General features: G+C 40.4%; 1 protein-coding gene across 6 annotated transcripts in view; it reads left to right on the top strand.

Annotated features, from left to right (window-relative positions):
• Positions 1-18,492, top strand: part of ubr3 (ubiquitin protein ligase E3 component n-recognin 3) — a 345,071-nt gene that overhangs the window by 102,474 nt on the left and 224,105 nt on the right. For all 6 annotated transcript variants that reach the window (XM_041201112.1, XM_041201111.1, XM_041201114.1 and 3 more), the window contains 2 exons: positions 1,201-1,286; positions 8,263-8,404. In XM_041201112.1, coding sequence (XP_041057046.1) covers positions 1,201-1,286; positions 8,263-8,404 — 228 coding nt within the window. The remainder of the gene's footprint in view (positions 1-1,200; positions 1,287-8,262; positions 8,405-18,492) is intronic.

Raw genomic sequence — 18,492 nt, 5'->3', positions numbered from 1 at the left:
AGGGCATTGCTGACTGTAGTGTAGTGTGGAAGAGTGTGGCAGGTCCAAACTTTAATGCAAGCTCCTCTCAAAACAAATGATGCTAATTGTGCTATGGGATGCTTCTAGTGCTTGGCCTCTGGAGATCTGTGAAGGGGATGGTTTTTGAGGCAGGAGGAGAAAGTAGGACCATGCATGCTTCTAAATCTGGCCAGAGAGGCATCAGTCCTTAATTACCTGAAGCTGCTGCATTGACCATAAAGCTGAAGTTCAGTGAACTCAGTCTGTTCTTCCGTATGGATATGGCCACTAGGCTACTGATGAAGTATCAGCCTGTCATACTATTATTTTATGTTTGGGCCCAGGATCTTTAGAAGAGCCCCTTAGGTACAGCAGCCTTTGAGGCATAAAGGTCTCTTATTTGTAGCTAGAACTTGGATGACAGGCTTTGTCCTACTCAGCGGGTCTCTTATGATAACAACTCAGACCATGAAACGTCTTGTTGCTCTTTTAAAAATTACTTGTGCTAAAGTTTTATTAAAAAATGTATTAAAATAAAACAGTATGGCCTAGGCTTTATTCCATTTTCCTAAATGAGAGGGTATGAAGAAAATATCTGGTGATGAACCAAAAAGTGTCTAAACAATCATTAAAGAAGCAGTTGGAAAGAATACAATTGGGAAGGCTCATGGAGAAAAATAAATTGTAAATTAATTTTCAGCCACCTGTATTTTTGGCTAACTTGGTTGGTTGTTAGTCACTTGCTGTCTGATAAGTTACTGGTAAAGCCCTGTCCTCAACTAAACATCAGTTTGTTCCTATATAGTTTGCACATTCAATTGTAATTGTCCTTGGTTATCTTGTTAATAGTTTCATTTAAGAGCATAAAAACATATCTGGCAGAGTCCTAAGCTTATCTATATGGCCTGATGAAATATTTAAAAATCTGACGTTTGAATCTTGTCACCTTTTTAAAATCTTGTCAAGGCTAGGAAGTATGAAAATATTTTTTGTTCATTACTTTCTGCAAATGCTAAATCTCAGTGAATTATAACAAGTTTCATAGTTTTTTTTTGAATCAGGCTATTTTATTTTCTGAGCTACAGTCTGTATAATACTGTGCAGTAATAAATTTTGTGTATAAAAAAAAAAGACAATTTGTATTTGTACTAATCTGCAGGCTTTATCAGCGCCTTAAAACTTTATTTACTTTTATTTCAGGGATGACAGATGATGAAATCCTGAGGGCAGAAATGGTAGCTCAGCTCTGCATGAGTGACAGAACACACAGCACATTATTAGACTTAATATCCTTTTGAAGCAGTTCAGAATTTGCTACAGTGTGGTTTTAGTTTTGGCAACTAACCATTTAATGCAGTTCTGCAAACATTCAAATTGGACGATTTTCTAATGTATTTTGTCAGGGAGTATAAAAATTGGTTCTATTGTAGAAAATGGTTACCAATATTTTAATTTCATATTTTATAGTGTCTGTCTAGTTTTCTTGAAATGCTCTAAGTTTAATTTTTAAAGTTTACAAGACGTTCACGTCAATCTGGATAGGTTGATCATTGAAAATATGTGGTAATTCTGGAGTTGTCTGTTGCTGACTTTGCTCATCTCCAGGAAACAATTTTCCAGGTGAAAAAGCTTATGCATTTAGATGTTCCTGATGGTGGGTCAATGTAATGCTAAGCTTTAATGTTGCCCATTCTATGCTGCCTTCACTATTGCTTTTATCTGCCTGAAACATTCATTTAAAAGCAAAGTACTGCAGATGCTGGAAATCTGAAGTTAAAAACAGAAAATGCAGGAAATACTTAGCAGATCAGGTACCATCTGTGGAGAAGAACAGAGTTAACCTTTCAGGTTCATCAAAACTAGTATCTTCTGTAACTAAACATTCATATGTTTGTCTTTTTAATTAAATCTTGCATCTAGTATGCGTCCATAGTGTTACAGCTGGCAAAACCAGTACAACTCTGAAAGATGTTGCATGTTCTTTGAGAAGAACTCTTGATTGGCTCAAATAACCACAATTTGTTGAGTTAGTTGTGCTGTTTTTGACTAAGTGCACTTCCATCAAAAACTATTCTCATTCATTCATATAGCTAGGTACCAGTCAATGTTCAGTATCCAGAACAAAACCGGTGATGCCATTTACAACTCAGGCAAACCAAATTGTTCAAACAATTTTTCTCCAGCTTTCATTTAAAAAAAACTTATTCTTAGGCAAAACTAGTTTATATGCAAAACTTCTTCTGTACAGACTTGGTGCTTCCTCTGGAGCTTAAAACTGGCATTTAACTCAGCCCTGAGTTTTGCAATGTTTATGTAGGTTTACCTGACAGCATTTCCTGGGCTTGTGAGCATGCTCTACCTCCATTTGCAGCCTGAAGACAGTTGAGTTGCCATTTACATATAAGCCTGTTAAAATGATGTTCCTGATGCAAACCCTTAATGTGTTGCTGCAACAAGTAAATACATTTTGAGTGTATTTCTCCTTCTGCCATTGAGATTTCAAAAATAAAACTGGCTGTACTACCTCAAGTACTGCAAAGTTTTTTGCCCTGAATGCTGCCACACAACTCTTCTCTCTCTCGGGCTGCTGGAACCCTAACCACCTTCTTCCAATGCCAGATTTCAGACCCTACCCACCTTTTCCTCCTTCAGAGCTCCTTGCTGCTTTCATCTCTTCCATCTTGCACACCAAACCCGAATACCTTAATTTTCTCTCTTCACTCGCCAAATTGAACCAGTGGCTGCACCACCTGTTGCACTTGAACCTGATATTTATCTCTAACTGACTGTTTGCTGGTTGCCATTCTACTGCATGCCCAGAGATTTGACAAAGTTTAACAACTATAATTATGTACATCAATATGTAAAGGCTATAACAGCCCTACAAATATATTAGGAAACCACCAAGAAGATATTAGAAATGAGAAAAAAAAGCAGAGACTGGCTTGTATTTATATTGCGACCTTTCATTGGATCAGTTCTGTTGAAAGGGCACAGAGCTGAAAAGTTACCTTAGTTTCTGTCTGTACTGAAGTTGCCAGACCTACCAAGTATTTCCAACATTTTTTGTTTTCATTTCAGGTTTCCTGCATCGGTAGCATTTTGCTTTTGCATTTATATCGTGCCTTACTATGTTGAAATATTTCAAAATCCCTTGCACATAATTATATGTATTAATGACCTAGACTGGTCTGCAGGGCATGATTTCAAAATTTGCAGATGATACGAAGATTGGAAATGTTATCAACTGTGATGGGGATAGTCTTGAACTTCAAAAGGACTGCGCCCAGTTCTGGGCACCATACTTGAGAAAGAATGTGAAGGTATTGGAGTGTGTACAGAGGAGATTCACAAGAATGATTCCAGGGAAAAAGAACTGTACCTATGAGGATAGATTAGAGAGGTTGGGACCCTTTTTTCCCTGGAGAAAAGAAGGCTGAGAGGCGACTTGGTAGAGGTATTCAAGATCCTGAGGGGTATGGACAGAGAAAATTGAGAGAAACTGTTCCCACTCAAGAGAACATCAAGAACTAGAGGACACAGATTCAAAATAATTGGCAGAAAGAGTAAATATGATGTGAGGAAAAATGTTTTCACTCAGAGGGTGGTTGGAGTCTAGAACAACCTTCCTGAAAGGGTGGGTGGAGGCAGGTTTGATCGAGATATTCAAAAGGGAATTGGATTGCTACCTGGAAAGAGAGAATATGCAAAGTTATGGGTTTAAGGCAGGGGAGTGGGACTAGTTGGAATGCTGTTTAAGAGCCAGTGCAGACTCAATGGGCTGAATAGGCTCCTGCACTGCAAAGATACTGGGATGAAACGTACAGAGATTTACAGGAGCAGATGAGCTGAGACGGCGAAGTTAGGCGATGTTACCTAGGTGGAAATAGGTGGTCTTGGTGGTAATGCAAATATGTTGCTGGAAACTCAACTCGGGTCAAATATGACCCAAGGTTGCAAACAGTTAGTCTTTTTGTCTCTGGAGACGTCAGTCTAGGGTGCTCTGTTTAATAGCCAGAGAGACAGAGGAGCCTTGCTTTCCTTTTAGTCAGTGAAGGAGACTGTGAGGCCCCTAGACTTGGGCATGACTTGTAAGATTAAAGGTGAAGGCCAATATATTATAAAATAAAACTAGAAGATGCTGGAAATACTCTGCAGGTCATGGATTATCTGTGGAGAGACAAAGTTAACATTTCAGGTCCATGACCTCTCATCAGAACTAGAAAAAGTTTGAAGGTATAACAGGTTTTCAGCGAGTACAGAAGTAGGCAAAGGTGAGGAGGAGGGCAGAACCAAATGAAAGGTCTGTGATAAGTTGGAAGCCAGGAGTGACTCAATTCCAAAAGGCATGCAAAACAAAAGCTGGTGGGGCAATGGAATCATAAAACCATTCGTTTTTTTTTTGGAGAGCAATTGCTGACAATGATTCAGCACTTGTAATTTTTTTTGCTTCTTCAGACTCCATATTTTATTTCTTTACTTGTACCATGACCCCACTCTTTTTTTTCCCCGGCCCATCTGCCCTTTTGTCATTTAATCACTTCTGCTTTCCACTCTATAACAATCCCCTATTTTCCTTTCTTCTCCTCTCACCAACATTGGCCCCCCCCCCCCAAAAAAAATCCCCTCTCTTCGTTTGAAAATCTGTTGCATCAGAACTGGAAAACATTGGAGATGTAAGGTTATTAACCTGCAATGTTAATTGTTTCTCTCTCCATGGATGCTGCTTGACCTGCAAAATATTTCCTGCATTTTGTTTTCACTTCAGATTTCCAGCATGTGCAGCATTTTGCTTTTGTGAAGTTATAAAATAAATTCAGCCCATAACTTTGTACAATGAGTAAAAAAAATTGCATTCTGTTGATTCATATATTTATGGTAAACAAGTTTGTTGGTTTGAGGTTGACCTCATCTAAATTGAAGGGTCTTCTCTTATCTTTTCAAAGGTGAACTGAATGCATATAACATTGCATGCAAGATTATAGTATCCATTACATTTATTGTTAGTGTTACAATCCCTGCCACAGAATTGTTTAACTAGATTTTGGGCAGGAAAGATGTTTTGCAGGTTGTAGGGCATGAAAGATCTGCTTATGGAAGTGGCTATTGATGTTGAGCCAGAGAGGGTATCTACTATAAAAATGTAAATTTGTGACAATACTGGAGAGAGAAACTTCAAGAACTGGGGCCATTGATGGCCATCCTGGAATTGGAAGGGAATTATGAATGTAGTGTTTGAGAATGGAGAAGCTCCTTGAATCTGGAAATGGGAAGGATAGGGGCTGTAGGAGCTAGGTAGACTGAAGGGGATGTGGGATGTGGCAGGGGACAGAGTATGAGAGCACTAGATGCTGTTGGAATGTGGCATGATTGTTTGGTGCAGAAAATGGCAGTCTTGTGGGAGAGTGGGCACCAATGGAACTGAATGAATTACCTTAACCTGTTTTAGAACATCAGACCCTAACTCACCCCATCTGTGGTGTCTCATTGTGCTGTAACCATTCTATGATTATGAGGTTACAGCACAGAAGGAGGCCATTTGACCCATCGTGTCTTTGCTGACTCTGCAAGGGCATTCGGCTAGTTCCGCTGCAGTGCCTTTTCCCCATTGCTCTGTAAGTTTTTTCTTTTCAATTAATTATCTAATTCCTTTTTGAAAGCCACAATTGAAATGGTTGTCTTCACGTTGTCAGGCCGTGCATGCCAGATCCTAACGATTTGCTGTGTAAAACAAAGTTTTTCCTCATGTTACCGTAGATTTCTTTGCCAATCAGCTTAAATTGGTATCCTCTGGTTCTTGACCCTTTGGCAATTGGAAACAGTTTCTCCCTGTTTACTCAGTCCAGATCCCTCATGAAATCTCTTAATCCAGGGTGACCAGCCTTTATGGATTTTCTGGGACTGTCCTGGAATTTGCCATCCTGTCCCACATCCTGGGTGTGGGCTTCCAAAGTCTGGTTTGGCAGGGGGGGGCGCTGAGGGCAACCGGAACTTAGTGGGATCCGGGCAGCAGAAAAGGTGTCGGGAGGGCTGACAGCACATTCCTTGCCCCTGACATCTCAGCAGCAGCAAACCCACCCCCCCCACCCCTCTGGTCAGGTTACACAACCCCTCATTCCTTGAATCTCAACAGCAGCCATCATCCCAACTCCTGCTGTTGCCCTGCTCCTCAACAGCAAAAACCCCCACCCCTGTTTCCTCTGGCAAAGTGTTCCTTAATTCTTTTCCCCCAGCGTTGGTCACCCTGTCTTAATCTTCACTTCTCCAAAAAGAACAGCCCTAGTTTCTGCAACCTATCCACATAAATGAAGCCTACCATTCTCATAAATCTTTTCTGCATTCTCTCCACAGTCCTTGCATCCTTCATAAAATGTGGTGTCCTGAAGTGGGCATAATACTCCAGTTGAAGATGCACCAATGTTTTATGAAAAGTTTACCATGACTTTTTTTGTTATGCTCTGTCTCCTAATAGCTTTCTCCCAAACCGTGTTTTGTTTTTGCTGTCAGACATTCCTCCCCACTAGTTCTGCTGCAGTCCCTTTCTCTTTTTTTCTATCTTAAAGCAATAGGTGCAATATTGTTGAGTTTGCTGACTTAGAAAATTTTTAATAAATGGAAAATTTGATAAATATACCACAAGTAAGTTCAAAAGTACATTGATTTAGTAGTTCCAGTCTTTGATAGCAAATACTTCATTGACAATCAAAACATTGGTGCAGAAGGGTTTTTAAAACTGAATTTTCAACTTTAGGAAAAAGAACCATTTTTCTGTGGCACTTAATGGGAATGTATATACAATGTTTGTGAAAGTTAACATAAAAATATTGCGAATAGTGCATGTTCCCTGTCCATATTGTCCTTGCTGCCTGTGTTGTGAATTTTGTATGACTTCTAAGGCCACCAAATATTACTGAGATATAAGGCTGTGCAGCCACCAGGAGGTGCTGTGTATAAAGCACCTCAAAACATCAGCTATTATCTGTTCAATTTTAGGCTTATAAAAAAAACTTTTGGGTGTTTTTGAACCTTATTTTGTGCTTTCCACTTAATTTTCATGGCACTTGAAAAGTCTCTTTACTCCTGATGTAATTATAGCAGCCTGATTCTAGTCTTCAAGTAGAGGCGTCCCTCCCTCTGCTCAACTTGTGTTTAGTGCTTGGACCTACCTCCTTGGTTCAACTTTTCCTCCCCTTCTTCCTGTGTTTATAACCCTGTTTAGTAATTGTGGGGTTTGTAGCTCTGACCCACTGATGACTCCTGCATCATGGTTTTGCGGCAGCCCACATCCCTCTGTATGCCTCTGGTATTAATGAAATGAATTAGTAAACAGGCTCTCAAAGAGCTATTTTTTTAAAAAAAATTATCACTGTGGGGAATGCAAAAATTTGACTGTAGACTGAATATCTAATGTTGCTTTTGATTTTTGTTCAAAATATAACTGCAGTTTATTTTCTCTGGGCACATGTGGTTTATTTCATTGTGTCTCCCAATATCTTTTTGCCTTATATTTCTTTTATCTCTTGCTTTTCCCTTATCTCCCTCTTATTTTCTGTTTTTTCATTTTGAACATTTATGGCTGAATCTCACTCTGCCCTTTTTCCCTGTGTCTCACTCATTTTATCTTGCTCATTCCATCTGTTTCCCCTGTGTTTCCCCTCCCTCTCTTTTCTCTCTCTCTCTCTTTCTGTTTGTATCTTTGTCTGTTACATTCTCTTTCACTTTCTAAAGTTTATGGAGCAGAATGTTAAAGCTACAACAGATATGTGATGTGATCAGAACGCTTATTTCTTTCTCCCTTTTTTTCAAAACAACCTATGCATTTTACCTCAGTAAAGCTTTTGAAATTCATCCTCCAGCTTTTCATATAATTTTGTAAAACTAGAAATTTCTAGAAGCTTAAAGAAATCCTTTCTTCCATTTAGTTGACTGAAGAGCTGGGGAATTAGATACACAGCTTGTACTTTAAATTGCAGTTATCCTGGCATCAAAATTTAGGCCATTCTCAAATCTGATGCCTTCTTGTTTGGGGAGTCAAAGTAAGAAAGAGGGAAGAATAGATACATAATTGGAAGGAGCATTCATTCAAGCTGACTCGAACATGAATGGGCTTATTTTCAAAAGATAGATGTGTGCTCACTTAGGTTTTGAATAAGTTATTTACTGATTATTTTATTTCTGCTAGAAATGTGGCTTGTTGAAACTTGAATATTTTCACATTTTTTGTTTACTCTTAGGAGTCATTTTTCTTAACTAAATTTGTACATCCCTGAAAACCCCAACCCAAAGAGTGGGATTATTCCAGGTAGCTACTATTTCGAAACCATGCTTTCTGCTGTAGCTGATTTTAAAGCACCGGTCTTCGAGCCGGGAGGTTCCATGCAGCAGGGGATGTACACACCTAAAGGTATGTCTTTATATTAATAGTTGTTTGATCTGAAACTTGACAGATATTTTAGGAAATTGTCTTAAAATATGACTTGCAAAATTTTAACATAAGTATTGAACTTTTTGGAAGATTTACAAATTCTTCTCAACTACTTTGCTGCTCATAAATTTGATCTCTTGTGGTCTTCAACAGAGAAAATTACCATTGAACATAAATTATTTTTGTGACTTTTCTATCATTTTTTAAAGAAAATTTATACACTGCACACATTCCTAACCTGAATTACTACTTTTGTTTTCCTAATTTTTGTTAGGGTAGATATAGTCCATATCTGTGTCATTTGTCAACTTTGTTTTGTTCTTGTGTAAGAGATGATCTCTCAATTTTGCATTGTAACTTGCCTTTGCTTTTCACCGGGCAGTGGGCCAGTTTTGTTGTGAATTAAAATTCCATTAGGAGTTCATTGACTTTTTCCCCCCACCTTGTAGTAATTCTCCAATGTTACTGCTAAATCTAACTATTAGGTGTTGGCTCAAGTACTTTCAATTCTAGAACGAGTCTCTAGAGACACTCATTTTCTTAATTTTGTGGTCGACTTCATTGCTTTATTGTGGGAATAAAGCAAGAATGGGAAGCGGGGAGGTGAAAGATCAAGAAAAATTTAGAGAAAACAAAGAAAAGTGAATAGAAGCCAACTTTGGCTCAGCAAGTTCACCCGATAAATAGGTGAGCAATATAGACCAGGAGCATCTTGTATTTGATCCTTGGTTTGTGCTGTTACCTGTCCAACAATTTTTCTGCCTTTTTTATTAGATTTATAGAAATTATCTTTATCACAACTTTCAACAATAAACATTTGCAGCAGCTTTGAACATAGTTGATGGTTTCAGTATGTGCAAATTCAAAATGCTCCAATTGACTCCAGTTAGGGAGGATGCCTGGCACGAACTGTTTCAATTTTTGCATCCATAAGACACTCAATGTTCTAAAGACCTTCACTCTAAATAATTTAAGTGTCCAGTAGCATCTTAGAAAGGTTGCACGCATGGTGCCACAATTTTTTTGGATCAACAGGACTTATCCCCTTAACCTCTGTCCAGTATTACTTGGGAATTGATGGCACTGGTTCTGGCTCAGATCCAGGCCATGCTGTCATCTCTGACCACATCAGTTAGAGACCAGTTTTGGTACTGAGACTTCTGTTATGGATGTGGGCAAGTTGATTTTCAAAATGAACCTAGAACCTTGATTAAACCATACCTGGAGGAATACTGTGTGCAGTTTTGGTCCCCTTACTTTAGGAAGGATATTGCCATAGAGGGAGCGCATTGAAGATTCACTAGACTTGTTCCCGGGATGGCAGGACTGTCCTATGAAGAGAGATTGGGGAAAGGTGATCTCATTGAAACCTACACAGATAGACAGGGTCGATGCAGATGAAATGTTTCCCCTGGCTGAGGTGTCTAGAAAAAGGGAACACAATTTCACAATGAGGGGCAAGCCACTTAGGACCATAATGAGGAGAAATTTATTTACTCAGAGGGTTGTGAACCTTTGGAATCCTCTACCTCAGAGGCCTGTGGAAGCTCAGTCATTGAGTATTTTTAAAGCAGAGATTGACAGATTTCTAAATGTCAATGCCATAAAGGGATATGGGGATGGGGGGTGGGGGGATGTCATTGAAGCATTATTTACATGGATTTTAGTAAGGCATTTGACAAGGTCCTACACGGCAGACTGGTCAGAAAAGTGAGATCCCATGGGATACATTGGAAGGTGGCAAGTTATTCCTAATCGCTAAGCCAATTTTGGATTCAAAGGGTAATGGTTGATGGATGTTTTTCGAATGGAGAACGGTTTCCAGTGATGTTCCACAGGGCTCAGTGGCCTTGCTGTTTTGTTGTATGTATTAATGATTTGGACATAAATGTGGGAGGTATGATTGAGAAATTTGCAGATGACAAAAATTGGCCGTGTAATTGATAGTGAAGAGGATAGCTGTTGTCTCCAGAATTATATCAATGGTTTGGTTGAGTAGGCAGAGAAGTGGCAAATGGAATTCAATCCAGAAAAGTGTGAGGTAATGCATTTGAGGAGGGCAAACAAAGCAAGGGAATACTCAATAAACAGGAAGTTAGTGAGAGGGGTTGAAGAATTGAGAGACCTTGGAGTACATGTCCACAGGTGCCAGGATAGGTGGATAATGTGGCAAAGAAAGCATATGGAATGCTTTATTGGGCGAGGTATTGAATACAAAAGCATCTATTTAATGATGGAACAGTATAAAACGCTGGTTAGGCCATAGCTGGAATATTGTGTACAGTTCTGGTCACCACATTACAGGATGGACATAATTGCTCTGGAGAGAATACAGAGGAGATTTACAAGACTGCTGCCAGGGCTTGAAAATTGCAGCTATGAGGAAAGATTGGAAAAACAGGAGGAGGCTGAGAGGTGACCTAATTGAAGTGTACAAAATTGAGGGGCCTAGATAGGATAGACAGTAAAGACTTGTTTCCCCTAGCTGAGGGGTCAGTCACCAGGGGGTACAGATTCAAAGTGATTGGTAGAAGTATTAAGAGAGGACATGAGGAACAACGTTTTCACCCAGAGGATGGTGGGTGTCTGGAATTCAGTGCCTAAATTGGTGGTTGAGGCTGAAACGCTCAACTCATTTAAAAGGTACTTGAATCTACATCTGAAGCGCTGTAACCTGCAAGGCTAAGGACCAGGTGCTGGAGAGTGGGATTGAAATGAGCAACTAGTTTCTTTTTCTGGCCGGCACCGACATGATGGGCTGAATGGCCTCTTTCTCTGCTGTAACTTTTCTGTGGTTCTAAGTGATGATTAGCCATGATTGTGTTGGATGGTGGAGCAGGCTCGATGGGCTGAATGGCCTACAGCTGTTCCCGTCTTCCTATGATTTGACCCCTGGCTTGTCCATCTTACTATTTGCAACCCACGGCATCAGATTTTAAGTTTTTCTTTCATGGGATTTGGATATCATTCACAAGGCCAGCATTCGTTGCTAATTGTCCTTGCTAGGCCATTTCAGAAGGCAGCTAAGAGTCAACCACATTGCTGTCGGTCTGGCGTCACATATAGACCAGACAAGGTAAGGATGACAGATTTCCTTCCCTAAAGTATGTTAGTGAACCAGATTGTTTTTTACGGCATGCAATGATAGTTTCATGGTTACCACAACTGAGACAAGCTTTCAATTCCAGATTTTTTCAAGCTTTCAATTTCAGATATTTTTATTAATTGAATTTAAATTCCACCAGCTTCCTGGTGGGATTTGAACCCTTGCCCCCAGAGCATTAGCCTGGGCCTCTGGACTACCAGTTCAATGACATTACTGCTATGCCGCTATCTTCCCCCAATCAGGATGCCCTGATATGGGCTAATGTTAAGGTGTAATCTAGACAGTGCTTTCCAAACTATTTCCCAATGTGACCCATTTTAACACTTAAAATTAACATGAGCCCAGATGCCAATAAAAACAAAACAATAAGGCAGCATGCTAATACTCAGTATATAAATATTAAAGCTTACTTATTATAGATCAACATATAATATATCATATAAACCTGAAAACTTGTTTTTAAAGTATGTGTGTGTCTTAGAATCTGTGATTTGCAGGACTATTGAGGGACCATATGTGAGCTGTTGCCTGAACAGATGACATGTTGAATGTTCTGCTAGGTGCATTGATCCTAGTGTTAAAGCTTGCAATTTTTTGGCAGACCCTAACTAAAAGAAAAACTGAACCTTCAGGTTTCTAGGGAAACTGAAATAGAAACTGAATCTGAAGCTGGTTGAAACCAGATAAAAGATACAGAGCCATCCAAGCTCAGAAGACTCAGTGGTACAGAGGAGGTTGGTTGAAGGGAAACAGAAGCCTGGATCTGGGATTGGGGATAAAAGCAAATAAGGTTACTGCTGTTATTTCAGCTATTTTAAAGGAACTGAGTGACCAGCCACCGGCCATACAATGCACAGGGTCGTTACTGAGGATTTGGATAAAAATGTTTCGGGTGGATCCACGTCATCAAGACTGTCGTGAGTAGAGCTGAGGAGGTTCTGCAGATGTGCGCCATTTTGTTGAAGACCATACTAATGGAATTTGGGTTGGCTGGGTGCTGCTTGTTGGATGAGGATTGGTGGCTAAATCCTTGGGGGTGAGGTGGTGGGGGGGGATCTGGAATTCCACCTGAGAAAATTCGCAGTAAACGAAATAAGGTCAATGAGTTTATGGTGCAGATTGAAATTGGCAGGTATGATGTGGTAGGCATCACGGAGACATGGCTGCAAGGGGATCAGGACTGGGAGCTAAATATCCAAGGATATACATCCTATCGAAAAGATAGGCCGGTTGGCAGAGGGGGTGGGGTTGCTTTGTTAGTAAGAAATGAACTTAAATCGATAGCAAGAAATGATGTAGGGTCAGATGATGTAGAATCTGTGTGGGTAGAGTTGAGCAACCGCAAAGGTAAAAAAAAAACCATAATGGGAGTTATGTACAGGCCTCTGAACAGTAGTCAGGATGTGTGGCACAAGATACACCAGGAGATAGAAAAGGTGTGTAAGAAAGGCAAGGTTACAGTGATCATGGGGGATTTCAATATGCAGGTAGACTGGGAAAATCAGGTTGGTAGTGGATCCCAAGAAAAGGAATTTGTGGAATGTCTACGAGATGGCTTTTTGGAGCAGCTTGTGGCGGAGCCCACTAGGGAACAGGCAATTCTAGATTTAGTGATGTGTAATGAGGCGGATTTAATAAGGGAGCTTAAGGTGAAGGAACAAAAACAGAATTACCTGGATAAACTCAGCAGGTCTGGCAGCATCGGCGGAGAAGAAAAGAGTCCTCATGACTCGAAACATCAACTCTTTTCTTCTCCGCCGATGCTGCCAGACCTGCTGAGTTTTTCCAGGTAATTCTGTTTTTGTTTTGGATTTCCAGCATCTGCAGTTTTTTGTTTTTATTAAGGCGAAGGAACCCTTAGGAGGAAGTGACCATAATATGATAGAATTTACCCTGCAATTTGAGAGGAAAAAGCTGGAATCAGATGTAACGGTATTACAGTTGAATAAAGGCAACTACAGAGGCATGAGGGAGGAGCTGGCCAGAATTGACTGGGAGATGAGCCGAGCAGGAAAGACAGTGGAACAACAATGGCAGGAGTTTCTGGAAGTAATTTGGGAGACACAGCAAAAATTCATCCCTAGGAAGAAGAAGCATACTAAAGGGAGGATGAGGCAACCATGGCTGACAAGGGAAGTCAGGGACAGCATAAAAGCTAAAGAGAAAGCATACAATGCAGCAAAGAGCAGTGGGAAACCAGGGGATTGGGAAGCCTACAAAGACCAACAGAGGACAACTAAAAAAGAAATAAGGAGGGAGAAGATTAAATATGAGGTTAAACTAGCCAGCAATATAAAAGAAGATCGCAAGAGTTTTTTTAGATATATAAAGGGTAAGAGAGAGGCAAAAGTGGACATTGGGCCACTGGAAAATGATGCTGCAGAAGTAGTAGTGGGGAACAAAGAAATGGTGGAGTAACTGAATTGGTACTTTGCATCAGTCTTCACAGTGGAAGACACGAGTGACATCCCCAAAGTTCAAGAGAGCCGGGGGGCAGAGGTGAGTATAGTGGCCATTACTAAGGAGAAGGTGCTAGGAAAACTGAAAAGTCTGAAGGTGGATAAATCAACTGGACCAGATGGATTACACCCCAGAGTTCTGAAGGAGATAGCTGAAGAGATAGTGGAGGCATTAGTGGTGATCTTTCAGGAATCACTGGAGTCAGGGAGGGTCCCAGAGGACTGGAAAATCGCTAATGTAACCCCCCTGTTTAAGAAGGGAGTGAGGCAAAAGACGGGAAATTACAGGCCGATTAGCCTGACCTCGGTCATTGGTAAGATTTTAGAGTCCATTATTAAGGATGAGATTTCAGAATACTTGCAAGTGCATGGTAAAATTGGCAAAGTCAGCATGGTTTCATCAAGGGGAGGTCATGCCTGACAAATCCGTTAGAATTCTTTTGAGGAGGTAACGTGTAGGTGAGACAAAGGAGAGCCAATGGATGTTATCTACTTGGACTTCCAGAAGGCCTTTGACAAGGTGCCGCACAGGAGGCTGCTCAGTAAGATAAGAGCCCATGGTGTTAGAGGCAAGGTACTAGCATGGATAGAATATTGGCTGTCTGGCAGAAGGCAGAGAGTGGGGATAAGGGGGTCCTTCTCAGGATGGCGGCTGGTGACTAGTGGAGTTCCGCAGTGGTCAGTGTTGGGACCACAACTTTTCATTTTATACTTTAATGATCTAGATGAAGGAACTGAGGGCATCCTGGCTAAGTTTGCAGATGATACAAAGATAGGTGGAGGGACAGGTAAAATTGAGGAGGCAGGGAGGCTTGCAGAAGGGTTTGGACAGGTTAGGAGAATGGGCAAAGAAGTGGCAGATGAAATACAACGTGGGGAAGTGTGAGGTCATGCACTTTGGGAGGAAGAATCGAGGCATAGACTATTTTCTAAATGGGGAGAGAATTCGGAAATCTGGAGTGCAAAGGGACTTGGGAGTCCTAGTCCAGGATTTTCTTAAGGTTAACTTGCAGATAGTTAGGAAGGCAAATGCAATGTTGGCATTTATTTCGAGAGGACTAGAATATAAAAGCAGGGATGTGCTGCTGAGGCTTTATAAGGCTCTGGTCAAACCACATTTAGAATATTGTGAGCAATTTTGGGCCCTGTATCTCAGGAAGGATGTGCTGGCCCTGGAGAGGGTCCAGAGGAGGTTCACGAGAATGATCCCAGGAATGAAAGGCTTAACATATGAGGAACGTTTGGGGACTCTGTGTCTATATTCCATGGAGTTTAGAAGGATGAGGGGGGATCTGATTGAAACTTACAGAATACTGAAAGGCCTGGATAGAGTGGATGTGGGGAAGATGTTTCCATTAGTAGGAGAGGCTAGGACCCGAGGGCACAGCCTCAGAGTAAAGGGAAGACCTTTTAGAACAGAGATGAGGAGAAACTTCTTTAGCCAGAGGGTGGTGAATCTATGGAATTCATTGCCACAGAAGGCTATGGAGGCCAGGTCATTGAGTGTATTTAAGACCGAGATAGATAGTTCTTGATTGGTAAGGGGATAAAAGGTTACGGGGAGAATGGGGTTAAGAAACTTATCAGCCATGATTGAATGGCAGAGCAGACTTGATGGGCCAAATGGCCTAATTTCTGCTCCTATGTCTTATGGTCTTATGGTCATAGCTTTGAAGGACTTTGTGACTGAAATCAGTGCCATATATGCAAAGTGGGCTGCCCACTAAACCTCTGAGATCTATCTTTGTATCTGCTATTTAATGTGTAACTTATAGTTTATATTGACCACAGTTTGTCTGTTCTTGTTTCTTTCATGTTGATTTTGGTTCAGTTGTTAAAGTGAAAGTTGTAAAAAGTGAAATCTTATTTATTAGTCTTGTTGGTGTTGTTTGGTAAATTTAGTTCTTCTGATTTATTGGTTTCCACAGGGATCATAATATTTGTAAAAATGTCCTTATTTTATGTACTCACCAAGCATAATGAGACACATGGGTGACACAAAATCTGATTGTGTGGTTGGTACTGTATGTCTAATCTTCAATGTGACGTACAGGGTTGATCATTTACTGTGGTAAATCTAACTTCACACAAATACATCCTGGAAAAAGGAACCATTACTTTTAATGCACCTATTACAATGCCAGGATAGTGAGTCTTCATAATCCTGTCAGAGAAACTCTGGAACTTATGATCTGCTTTTGGGAAAAACATGAAATTTCAATAAGTTGTTCAGTTTCAGCTGTGAGTAAGTCCATGTCAAGCTGACATTGAAAGAAGTTTTAGACCAAATTGAACTGTGTCACATCTAAATTGGGAAAAGGATTCAACGTGCGCCTCCAGGCAACTGAGATGGTCTCTTTGTTACATGAATGGAACACTGATTTTTATTTTGTCGGACAGAACCTTGGAAAATTGTGGAAGGAGTCGTAGTTCAACTTTATACTCTTCCAAAATACAAGTTTCTTCATGGCGATTCTATCACTTGGGTGAAGAATGTTTGTGTCCTTTCCTGCGTATTTGCAATCCATTCATTTAATTTCCCAAATATATCTGACATAAGAGAAAATCAATGAACTCTTCTTTTTGCAGTCATTGCAAATGCAAGCAGGTGATTCTTCAGTTCAAAAAAATCCTTTGCAGTACCCTTCCTCTTGACAGCCAGTGGACCTCGGTGTGAAATAACAGGACATCATGATCAGATCCCATGTCTTCATAGAGTTTTGCAGACAGATGCGCATGAAGTAGGCGTGGTTTAATGTCGTTTATGTATCCATAGACTGAATAGAACTAGTACAGGTGCAAGAACTCAAGTATTTAGGAAGCATATCTGTAGAGGGCAGATACAACAAAGAAGTAAGAACAAAGTTTTCAAAGGGAAAGGCCACATTTGGTAAGAAGAGACGGTTGCCAACTAGAAAGGTGAATAAAACTAACTCAGGAAGCAACTTGTAAGGAGCTTGGTTTGGAGTGTTGTTTGGTATGGACGTGAGACTTTGACCTTTTGGAAGGAGGAGACCAACTTGTTAAACAGCTTTGCAATGTGGATTTAGCGGAGAATGGAAATGATCTGCTGGAAAAAGAAGTAACAAATGATGAATTGCTGAGGAGAGTGAACAAACAAAAGAAATTTGCTGAACATAATTAGGAAAAGACAGAGAGCCTGGGAGCCACTCACCTTAAGATGAAAGCAACTAGTGAGAGATGTTATAATGGAGGGAAGATTTCAAGGGAAAGGAGGCAGAGGAAGGAAGAGAACATCAATGCTAGATGGCGTAAAAATTGAAGTAAGGTATTAGCAAATGAGAAGAATGGCGCAACTCAGAGATGGAAAGACTACCATGAGCCAAGGCGCAGAGCACACTGATTGATATTGATGATGAATTGATGTGACCCGCTGCAATTCTCCACTTAACTCTGTGTTCAGCTCTTTAGTTGCTCAGTTCTTTAGATGCATGCAGAGAGTCCATATAGCAGACGGAGCAACTCTCTTCACAAAGGTATGCAGGTTTGTGGCCTGCCAGAAACGGGAACACCATTAGTACAAAATCCAACCACGTCACCCCACAGAAGCATTTTTTTGTCCTCCGTGTACCCCTGTAAAACACTGAATATTGCATGTGCTGTTGAGTGTTCAGGAAACGGAAGACGGAACAGAATGTTTTCAAGAATACTATTCTGCCATATGTAGCACACAAAAGCCAATATGTAAGCATCATGCTCCTCGGTGCTCACATCAATTTGAAGAGCAAAAGCAGGTGAGTATTTCTATTTCGGGCACTCCACCAGCATGGTTTCCTGATCAGCTGCTGTTGCCTCAATTCTTCACTTCATGGTGTTGTTTGAGAGAGGTACAGTGGTAAGTTTATTTGTCTCTGCCTCCCCACACATTGATTTTACCTGCTGCAATCAATATAGTTAAAATAAAGTTTCCACAATCATGTGAGTTTCCTTTGCCTGTGCAAATCAGGTGTATCACCTCAAAAATTGCTCTTTCAGCTTGTTTGGAGACTGTTAAGGACCTCTTAAACTAAACTTGTTGCTGTGAAAGCTACTCTTCAGATGCTGAAAAAATGATTGTGATTTCCTCATGAACAGCTTCCAATTGTCAATTAAATTAACTTGCCTTCACATGTTCACTAAACAGCATGGTGAGACAAATGAAGCATATTGGCAAAATCACAAGTAAACCCATATTCAAGGAAAGCACCATAGTATTTATGAATATTTTTCTTTCTTGTTTCCCATTTACAATGTAATCGGATGGCTCACTTCTGGAGCTAGAAGATCTGCATACAAATTTGTCTATGGTGTTAGAAACTGTTGCTGTTAATTTTCAAAATGACTCTTCTCATTTACACTAGTTGCGTAGGCATGACTTTTGAAAGATGTCCATTTGCAGATGAAACCAGAAAAGAGTGCATTTTCCAGAAATCAATGCATTGACTGGATGGGTTTGTTGTATTGGTAACAGTCATCAATAAGAAATGCAATTGGGGCTTGAT

The sequence above is a fragment of the Carcharodon carcharias genome, chromosome 12, assembly GCF_017639515.1.
Source record: "Carcharodon carcharias isolate sCarCar2 chromosome 12, sCarCar2.pri, whole genome shotgun sequence".
NCBI lineage: Eukaryota > Metazoa > Chordata > Chondrichthyes > Lamniformes > Lamnidae > Carcharodon > Carcharodon carcharias.
Note: the sequence above shows the minus strand (reverse complement) of the source record. Positions and strands in the feature narration are given on the sequence as shown.